General features: G+C 43.5%; 1 protein-coding gene across 1 annotated transcript; it reads right to left on the bottom strand.

Moving 5' to 3' along the window:
• Window positions 1-207: 207 nt before the first annotated feature.
• LOC118428658 (dickkopf-related protein 3-like) lies at window positions 208-10122 on the bottom strand. Its single transcript, XM_035838768.1, has 5 exons — window positions 10082-10122; window positions 1695-1749; window positions 1600-1635; window positions 1277-1440; window positions 208-695 (listed from the first exon to the last, which is right to left on the bottom strand). Exons 1-5 carry the CDS (start codon window positions 10120-10122, stop codon window positions 428-430), a joined length of 564 nt encoding a protein of 187 aa, XP_035694661.1. The 3' UTR covers window positions 208-427.
• Window positions 10123-10441: the final 319 nt, after the last annotated feature.

A 10441-nucleotide genomic window follows, 5' to 3' on the forward strand; every position in this document is an offset into this window, starting at 1 on the left:
ATCCAGAGAGTTGATAAGTGATCTTTTGCTGTACCAGATTGCTTGATCAAACAGTACAAGATAACGGGGAAACAGCATTCTAGTTTCGTACGCTTTACCGTACGTTGTCATGACAACGCATGTTTTTGGCGAAAGCTACGAGAATGACATGTGACAGTATCATTTTGGCACTGATTTTAAACCCTCCGCCAAATTTCGCGTTCCGTTATACTGTATGTGTATTGCAGTTCCGTTGTAACGTTGAAAATGGTTTCCGGGCCTATTCCTACATCGTGGTGATACTTTTTACTTTGTGAATGTTAGACACCGCCATGTGTCTCTACATGTAAATCAATAAACCAATCAATCAATCAATCAATCAATCAATTAATAAATCAGGCGACCAATGAATCAATAAATCCAGCAATATTTTTACTGTGGTTCTGTCTTATTTCGTCAAGGCCTTTTCCGCTTCCATCCACTCCAGTAAATCGTCATAGCTGAACGTATCGGTTGCCTCGGGTTTCCAGACCGGTCCCTCGGGTCGCCAGGCCGGTCCCTCGGGTCGCCAGGCATGTCCCTCGGGCACCCTGGCCTGCTCCTCGGGTGCCCAGGCCCTCTTGCGGCCCTCGGGGCCCGGGGTGGTGGCAGGCTGACGACAGTGGCCGATGTTCCCCTCGCTACCCTCACACGTCAGACCCTGCTGGCACGGGCACCTGGCGGAGAGGGGGTGTTTTTGTTAGAAACTTCTATTATATTCTTATAGAGGTTCATCTGTGACGGAGATCAACATAGTAATAACTTGGCGGGCACAAAGTCGATATCGACTGAAGGGCACTTTTGCCCGGAATGGCACATTAGACGAAATTCCTCACTTTACTCACGTGGAAATAAGTACCTAACTTTGATTATGGACGTCCGTCGGATAGGACGTTAAATGGAGGTCCCGTTTTTGAGGAGAGCAACACCTCAAGCGCGTAAAAGGGTCAATCACAAAAAAGTAGGAAGGCCCTATGGTGTAGAAAGTAGGAAGTCTCTATGGTAATCTTTAGTACGAAGCTGGTTTGTTACGACATGAGACGATTTAGGCTATGTCACATCTCCAGACCATTGCCCGCCCGGGCAGCTTTCAGGAACGAAAAATAAAGCAAACTACATAAGACGTAAAGAGAAGTCGTGGAAATTATTTGTATATATTTCAACGTATGCATTTCTATGTTTCGTTTCCACAAACAGCCCGGCCGAGCCCCGGGTTGGAAATGTAACCTTAAGACACAGACAATTCACGCCCACCCACCTCCAGAATCGCCTGACGCCGCTGAAGGGGAAGGGCATGCTGTTGGACGCCGTGTGGCAGAGCTGGCCCTCCCGCCCCACAGGCTTACACACCGCCAGGTTCGAACTGGGGTTCCACCGGGCACAGCAGTGGCCGACCGTGCAGTCATGGTCCGAGTCACACGCCTACAGCACAAGTACAACCATTAAACAAACGTGCAACACAAGGTACAACCATTGTTACACAGCAGTGACCGACGGTCCAGTCATGGTCCGAGTCACACGCCTGCAACACAAGGTACAACCATTAAACAAACGTGCAACACAAGGTACAACCATTGTTACACAGCAGTGGCCGACCGTGCAGTCCGAGTCACACGCCTGCAACACAAGGTACAACCATTAAACAAACGTGCAACACAAGATTCAACCATTGTTACATGAGTAAGGTACACAGCAGTGGCCAACGGTATAGTCATGGTCCGAGTCACACGCCTACAAAACAAGATGTTACAACCATTTGGAACAAGCCTACAACACAAATTACAACCGCTGATACATTGTTACAGCGGTGATTACACACTCATAGTTCGAGTCACACGCCAGCAACACAAGGTACAGCCATTAAACACACTTACAGCACAACTAAAACCAATGGTCCAAATCACGGAAGTGTTTAACCATTGAAGAAACAAATAACGCAACGCAGCAATGAGTTACAACCTATGAAGAACGGGTGAACCTTTGATATAAAATACTTCCTGACTTTATTGAGCATATAATAGAATACTTCCTTCCGTGCAATTGAACACAAACATAACCTTAATACAGTTTCAACTTCGGGGAAACCACGCGGCTCCTGGAAAAACGACGATATCAAGCTGAAGTGGTTTAAAGTCTTCGACACGCTTTAATAGTGCATCAATGAGGTGAATGCTACTTTCGGCGCTAAACGCGTAGGCGTTGAATCGTATTTCCAGCAGTATCAGAAGGTAAGCTGAGGTCCTAAGCAACAAACATCATGGCGTCACTAACAAGCACCTTCGGAAATCCGCAATAGGGTTACTTTATATCCATTAAACCAATGATATACACAGGCACACAGTGTCAGGGCATGCAGTGACAGAAAGCAGTATTGATTCGTAACATAAAATCGTAAAAAAAAAACTAAAAAAAAAAACAGAACAGCTGCCCAAACAGATCCTAACACAGACCATCAAGAGAAAAGCCCCATCTGGACACATCTACTGTCTACAGAGGTAGCTATGGGGGCTAATCTACTTGATGCTTCACTAATCCCTACTTCCAGAAGGAATTGGGGCGTTTGTTAGACCACACGTCTATAACATTAGAACAAAGTGCTGTAAGGAAATTAGCATAAAACCTTTAAGACTTACGTGTCTCTGAAGAGCACTAGGGACTCCATCCCCCTTAACTACATCAGATTGTTTGAATATAGGTTAATGTACAGATCCTCTAGGCGGGGATTATTCAATTTTCACGTGTTTTGAATTGGATTCAGGTTACCATTGGGACAGAAATGTCGGTCTGTCTGATCAGGTCGAGAATACTGCTCTGTCAATATGACAATAATAAAGTACTCCCACAAAGCTCTAAAGGAGGGCACTGTAAGAACCTGCTTGGCTTACTGCTAGGCTTACTCAACGATAAAGGACAAGGACTCCTGCGGTCAGAAAGAAAACTGCGGGAGCTACGGAAGCTCGCGATGAACAAGACGCAGTGGAGAGAGATGAAGAAAGACTGAGTGCTGATGCAGAGTTTCCAGACCACTGCATCAGCAGGACACAGTGAACTACTACTGCTAATTAAAAGTACTTCTTGTTCTACCTTCTGAAGGACGTTCGGAAAGAAAACAAGTTGAATGCACTTTAATAATAATACGCGATAGTAGACACGACACAAATGACGTGTAGGCGTTAGAAAAGTGCATTTGGATAATTACACTTGAAAAACAACCACCATCCGCCCCCTGTCTTTTTACAAACACACTTCAAAGAGCCCACTGGGATTAAAACAGACTAAAAGCTCTGTGCGTATATCGTCATCGTCGCTCGCATTGCTAATTTCATTAAATCATGGCAGCTAAAAGACCTAGTTCTTTGTGGCTAAATGCTTTCATCTTATGCCTATATCGTTAACGAAAATTACTGATGGGTCAAGGCTTTTATGTACCGTTAAACTCTGCACCATACGCTTATAAACAGAATCACTTTGACAAATTTGCAGAGGAAAGAAAGAAAAAGCAAATGACTAGTTGCTGAGTCATTTCAGTTGCATCTACCCCCTTTGTGTTTCTACGTGATTGAAATTGAGGTACTTGCGAATATACGAACTATCAAGATTTTTTGGTCATCCCTGCATGGGTGGCTACTGCAGACCACAGCACAACGCTTTGCTTCTAAACTGAATGTGTTTCAAACGAAGACGTGTGAATGACAAAATAACGACAAGTTGCCCTGTCTGCCTTAGGTGCTGTGTTGTTCTGAGAGAGAAAAAGACCCGGATATGCAGTATATGTAAGTCGTCTGTACAATATACGTAGTTTAAACATAGCAACAAACATATATGGATAAATAAAAAGCCAGCTTTAGTTCGGGCCAGTCAAGCGTGCTTTGAAGGAGGCTGCTTTCACAAAGTTTACGTAAAACAGGCTACAGTACTTTTTTAACTCTTCCAAGAGTAGCAAGTCCAATAAAAATCATAGGGACGATCACCATTTTGCTTTTTGTACAAAACTAGGATCGCAAACGTTCGTATAGTTATCAGGTGCAGCTATATGTTTACAGTGGATAATGGGTAACTGCAAGTACCGGGGATATAACAATCTCTTTCCGAGATTACTTTCGCTTAGACCCCACCCCACATGACTGCGACCTTGCCGCGAACTCACTGCCATTCAAACTGGATTTCATTACCGTTTACCGTTTAAATTGTAACTTATTGCTGCAAAGATCGAAACAAGCTTTAACCACCGGGAGAGAGAGAGAGAGACAGAGAGACAGAGAGACAGAGAGACAGAGAGACAGAGAGACAGAGAGACAGAGAGACAGAGAGACAGAGAGAGACAGTGACAGAGAGAGACATAGAGACAGAGAAAGACAGAGAAAAAAAGAAGTTGTCCTTACCCCCGTTAGTACAAGAGCTTGGCAGTGCTGGACCAAGGCGACAAGGCACAGAGTGGCGAGTAGTAGCTTCGGCAACAACATGTCCATCCCGGTCCTTCTGCCAGCGGGGTAGATTCTGGTCTTCTGCAGCTGCTCCGGAGGAGTTTTCCCGTCAGTTGTTCCTTCCTCTGCACTGAGAGTTCCGCACCGCCAGCAGCCCTTATATACGGTTTGGCGCCTTTGGGGGCCAGCGACGGCGATTAGAAACGCCTTTGAAAGAGTTTCACCTGCATCCGCCAAGGTTCCAGCCAGACTTTGAGCTTACCTCTTCTATCACGACAACCCTCAGACGGGGGTTCGGAACAGGTAATAAACAAGCGAGTTGCCGTAGGCGACAAATAACCGCCCGGCTAATAGGCGAGGGAGGGGCGGGGACGCCGCTTTTGTACAAATCCTTGGCCTAAATTATAATCTGGCTTAATGGCTAATTCTGACGTCACGAGAACGGTGGAGTTCTGGTAATGTCTTGGTGTACGCGTGACAACGCCTTGGTACTGCAAAAGTTATGGTATGTGGGATAAGATAGGGATGGGATAGAATTAGAACAATGAGCTTGATAACATTGTCTCAGTGAAGCTTGTAAATGTATAAAAGTTAGTCTCTTCTATACTGCATTATCCATACTGAAATCTTTATTGACACGACACAAGTTTCGTAAGGTCTATAACAACTACTTACAACACGACTAAACAGACATATATGGATATCTACAGGTATGAATAAGTCAGCATATTGGGTCTAGTATGTCATATATGCAACAAGTCAGCCGATTGAAGTTTTTCAAATGTAGTACAACACAAATTAATTGGAAAACTTCAATATGTATTCTATCAACACAGATGAGCTTTCATGCTAATATAAGTCAGCCGATATAAAATGGAGAAAACTGCGTGGTAATGTTTTGGAGGCGAATGTAGGCAGGCAGTAAAAAACAGTTCACAGGAATACCTCCACTAATCACTCATTTACAAGTACCATTGTGTTAGAAATGCTTTGTTAACTAAGAAAACTATAATACGATTTCGCACCTCATCTGAGTGTTCTGAGAAACGGTAGGCGCATATGATTATGTCCAATGAACCCTCCCACCGTCGCCCACGCGCTCGCACTACGTAGACCCCCTGTGTACCACGTGACTATCGCTAGGCAACCGAAGAGCGACGAAAGGCTGATGACTACGGGCCTTGTTTTCATGATTGGAAGATGATGTAGAAAGATGTAGAACATGATCTAAAATACAACAAAACACACAAAAGCCAACAGAATCATGTACATGTTATACGTGGATTGACATACGAGTCGGATAGCGGTGGCTCCCTCTGATGGAAAAACGACGTAACAGGGCAGATGCATGTGGAATGTGTTGCAATTACAATTACTTAACTATACGGTATTTTTACACTAGTTGACCAAGTCCAACATTTATTTATTTATCAACATGGCTTGGATTCATCTTTCTTGGAAACAGCTTGTGGTTCCTACACTCAAAGCGCGGTTCTTTAAGGCTCTCAGGGCGTGATTGTCGTAAGTTTCCGATGGATCACGACTATTGGTTCTCCTTAGCCCGAAGGTCTGATGTTTTATAGGATAGTCCAGAGGATCCCGAGCGTGACCGAAGTGTGCAAAGTGGGATAGCAGCTGTCTTAAGATCTTTTGTGCACGTACAATACAAGGATATTTGCTTTGAGGGCTAAAGACGGCTAAAAACCAGGATGTCATAAACAATCTGGGAACGACTAAAACATGCAGCACGAAGCTTGGCGATGTGTTATGGTAAGGTACAACAGGAGCGGGGCCAGGCAGAGGAAAGGTTGTTACCCAGGACTTACGACATCCCTGTTCTGAGAATGTGGCGTAGGCGTCGGTGTGGCGCAACGGTAGGGTGTTTAACACGGACCATAGAGATAGAGATAGAGCAGGGGCCTTGGTGACTGGACAAAACGAATATGTTCGGATATGCAGCTTCGGTATATTGGTCCAGGTCTCCGCGCGTTAGGCCTTACGGTAATTGGATATTGCCAAGCAGATGTTGCGTGATTTCCTTTCATCGTTTAGTGCACGTCGTGTTGTCAGCAGTTTATACAGCTGTCACTGTTGCGATTGTTCGGACAACTTGTAAAATTGTGTGCTTATCATGATGTATACAATGTGAAGGTGTGTGGTTGTTTTCATTTGGTGTCGTTCTTTAAAACGTGTGTTTTACATTTGGCAGGGATAGGTACGATGGCTTTTAAGTTAGTTTTTTTGTAAGTCAATGTTATGTGTTCTGTATGAGATATAAACACAATGTCACACACCACAGGAAACAACACAACCGACATAAGCCATAATTACGTCCCAGAGTATGTAACCTACGGTTCTTGAGAGCGTTCCGCTGCAGTTAAAGATACATCAGGTAGGGGGAGCACGTTATCGGACTAGTGTTTTCCGTACATATTAAATTGCAACAGTTGCATATTTGAGTGTTATTTCATTGACCAGAACGTTACCTCTTTAATTATAGTAAAGTAATAATCTAACGAATAGAAGCAGTCACATTTGTGACATTAAGAAACACGTTGCAGTGTTGTATAAGGTAGTCAGCAGTCAGCGTCTCGTCACGAACCGGCTTGGGGTATTAAATACCTGATCTCTGGTTCCTAACTGTACGCTGTGTGAAGCCCATAGTATTATATGCTTCCTACCGGAATCACTTCGAGATCAATTTAAGGCCAACGGCATGCGTATCTGAGAAATCGACTGGCTGATCTCTCAGTGCTTTTCTGTCTTGGTTACCGTTCTACTTAGCTGTGCCCCTAGTTTGGATGCTTCTTGCATTTTCATGAGTTGGTATGGTCTTTATTGTCTCAGTGTGTGTTTGAATGAGAGGCTGGCATTGCATGGGATATGCTGTTTTCCTGTGGCCATTTCTTACGCTACTTGGAAGGGCCCTGTGTAGTGTTACATAAGGTCAGCAGCTCACTGCGTCTCGTTACGAATCGGCTCACATCAGTAATTACACGATACTCGGCCGTACCTGCCTGATTCCTAACTTTAGAAATAACCTTGGTCATCCAATCACATCCCTTTTTAATTACATGAGAACTGGAGAGCTTAAGACAGCTCTTTACACCACCTTTTTACCCTCTGGTCGGGGATTGAACCTGTTGTTGTACCTGTCTGATTCTTAACTGTAACAATTGTTTAAGGAATTGGCGGTTTATCCGTCTTTGGCCCCAAAATCCCATCCCTTTTTAATCACAGGAGAACTGGAGATCTTAGGTCAGGTCTTTATTCCACTTTACACCGTCTGGTCGATGATTTGACCTGTTGTCGGTCGTGCCGGACTGCTTCTCACATCTCCTGCGTGTGAATCCCGCGGGATTACAGGCCTCCGTACGGGACTTTCCTGCCGTGCAGGTCGGACACACTTTTTAACAACGCTTTCAACGTACGTCGATGCAGGTTAGGCATCCAGGTAATACGATACGCCAAAAAGTAGTCACTCAAGCAACTGTACAATTTTTTAAAGGTCCAAAAGCTACAAAGGTAAGACCAGTTAGAACAACTGTTTCCCTCTACCAATTTTTTCATATTGATTCATATTTAGGATAAACCTGTTCTTGAACTAGATCTCTTTTACATATCAATTCACAGCTGGGATATATAAACCCCCTCCAACAAGATCTCTTCAGTGTCACTGACGGAAACTAATGGATAGTAGTTGAAACGTCTGACCGTTTCCAAAACCATATCCAGTTGCTTGAGTAACTACATTTTGGCGTAACGCTTCCAACACTTTATCGTCGACGTGTGGCTGCGAGCGTGCGTCCTTGAGCACCGAGTGACTGTCTGACGGCGGACCTTTGCTCTTTAAGGCATTAGGAGCTAATTCCTTACTGCTGACTAACCTTTATAGATCTCCTTACTCAGGACAGATAAGGAGATGTTCCACACTGAGTTCATCAAGTGTCCATCTGAACAGGACCCGCTGGTACCCACACGCGGTTTCCAAGAAAGCCAGTCATGTCATGTCAACTCAAATACATGAATTCATATCAATAGATAATTAAGAATCACATAAATAAAATCAATTTGCAGTTGTAGTTCAGAGTTGATACTTCAGTCTCCTTAGCCATCAAAGAGATATATTTATGCAAATGATTTACAAATTTGCATAATTCATGCCTGGTGACGTTTATTTTCAACTAACTTACACGTGTCACAAGTTTGAAGTTGCTATCATTCATCATTGAGAGGTTTTGTCATTTTTTGTATTAATCATGCAAAACCGTTCCCCATTTGCATATTTGATATCTGTTTATGTTCCACCTGTCATAAATTACTTGTGTTACATTAGTTGAAGGCCTGTCATGGAAAACAATGGAGTTTTTCAATAATTATCCAAATTAAGTTCGACGTGCGTAATATGCATTTTGTACAACTTTGCTTAGGCTACCCGGATGCCTAAAACGATGCGAATCCGTCATTCCCTTAACATCCCCTCTTTGCAACGATTTGACAAAACACCACTGCAGTTCCAAAACTAAATGTTAGGAGGCTCAAACTTGTCCTGACGTCAAAAGTTACGTGTACTGGAAGTTTCACGGATTTACAAAGGGAGTCGGTAGGGGTCCAGAATGTAATAATTTCTAGTGATTGTGACACCCTACTAACACCTTGTGGTGTTTGGCAAACGGTAATATGTGACCATATGTTTAATCATTTGCTCAACTTTACTGACCGCCAAGGTTTCATGATGAAGATATTTTTTCCGTAAATATTTTCATCTGGTTGGTAGATCAATCGAACGAAGTCTTCTTCATTTCACAACCTTCTTTGAATTCACAACCTTCTTCTGATTCTTCCGTAGACGTTTCCAAGATAATTTTCGGCAGATAATTATTGTTTGCTGAACTTATTTCTCACACGCTAGCATCACTTTTGAAGCTCCCCTGACGATGCCTTCCATACAATCAAATAAACAAATGGCCTTGCCGAGTTAAACATGCGAAATCACATGTTTCCTTTCGGGATCTCTTCGCCGAGAGGTTATCTTAAGGTTCAGCATTAAGGGTACTTAAGGAGTTGACTTTAAGCTTGAAGTGGAGGTCCGGCTCCTTAAGGACAGCTTACAGGCGAGAGTTGAGCAGAGCTTGCTGACACTTTGACTCGTACACGGCGATAGGTCAGGGTTTTACCGGGCAGGTGACGTCATGTGGGGCTGTGGTGCCGGTTTCTGAGAAATGCCGCACCTGTGCGGGAATCGCTGAAGACTGCGATCGGGCTGCAACCTCGCTGCGACCTAAATCGTGTTTCTTGTTAGAAATTTATGCGTTATTTCAATTTCTTACAATGTTAGTTATGGTCACATCATCTTTGCTTTTGTTTTTTGTGTGGACCTTTTTTGTTGTTCATGAAAGCTCAAATCGGCCAGCAGGCCGCTTTTCATTGAGGTCATGAGGGACGAGGGTCAGACAACGTATACTGGTATAAGAGAAGAGAGATACAGAAGAGAGTTTAAAGTCCTATATATACATAATTTTATTTACATGGTACAAAGAAAATGATAGCGAGAAACATTTAAACTTTTAGATTATTTTTCTGACTGACAATCAATCATTTGCAAGTATGGAGATTACAGTTCTTTTCACGCTTCCTACAGCATCAGGTTGGCATCATCATCATCATCACGGGCCGGCATAGTTGAGCAATAAATACAAACATGCATAACGCCTCTTTCCCTCTCTGTCTCTCCCCTCTCTCTGTCTCTCTGTCTCTCTCTCTGTCTCTCTCTCTCTTTCTCTTTCCTCCTCTATTTCTCTCTCTCTCTCTCTCTCGCCCTATCTCTCTTTTTCTCGCTCGCTCTCTACCTCCATTATATCTATTCATCTATCTATCTATCTATCTATATCTAATAGTATCTATCTGTCTATCCCTCTCCATGTGAACTTCCTGAACAATCCTTTTTTGTTGAGTTTGTTTGACAGACAGGACAAGATGGTAGTGGTCTGCGTATGCAC

This window comes from Branchiostoma floridae, chromosome 13, assembly GCF_000003815.2.
Source record: "Branchiostoma floridae strain S238N-H82 chromosome 13, Bfl_VNyyK, whole genome shotgun sequence".
Taxonomy (NCBI): domain Eukaryota; kingdom Metazoa; phylum Chordata; class Leptocardii; order Amphioxiformes; family Branchiostomatidae; genus Branchiostoma; species Branchiostoma floridae.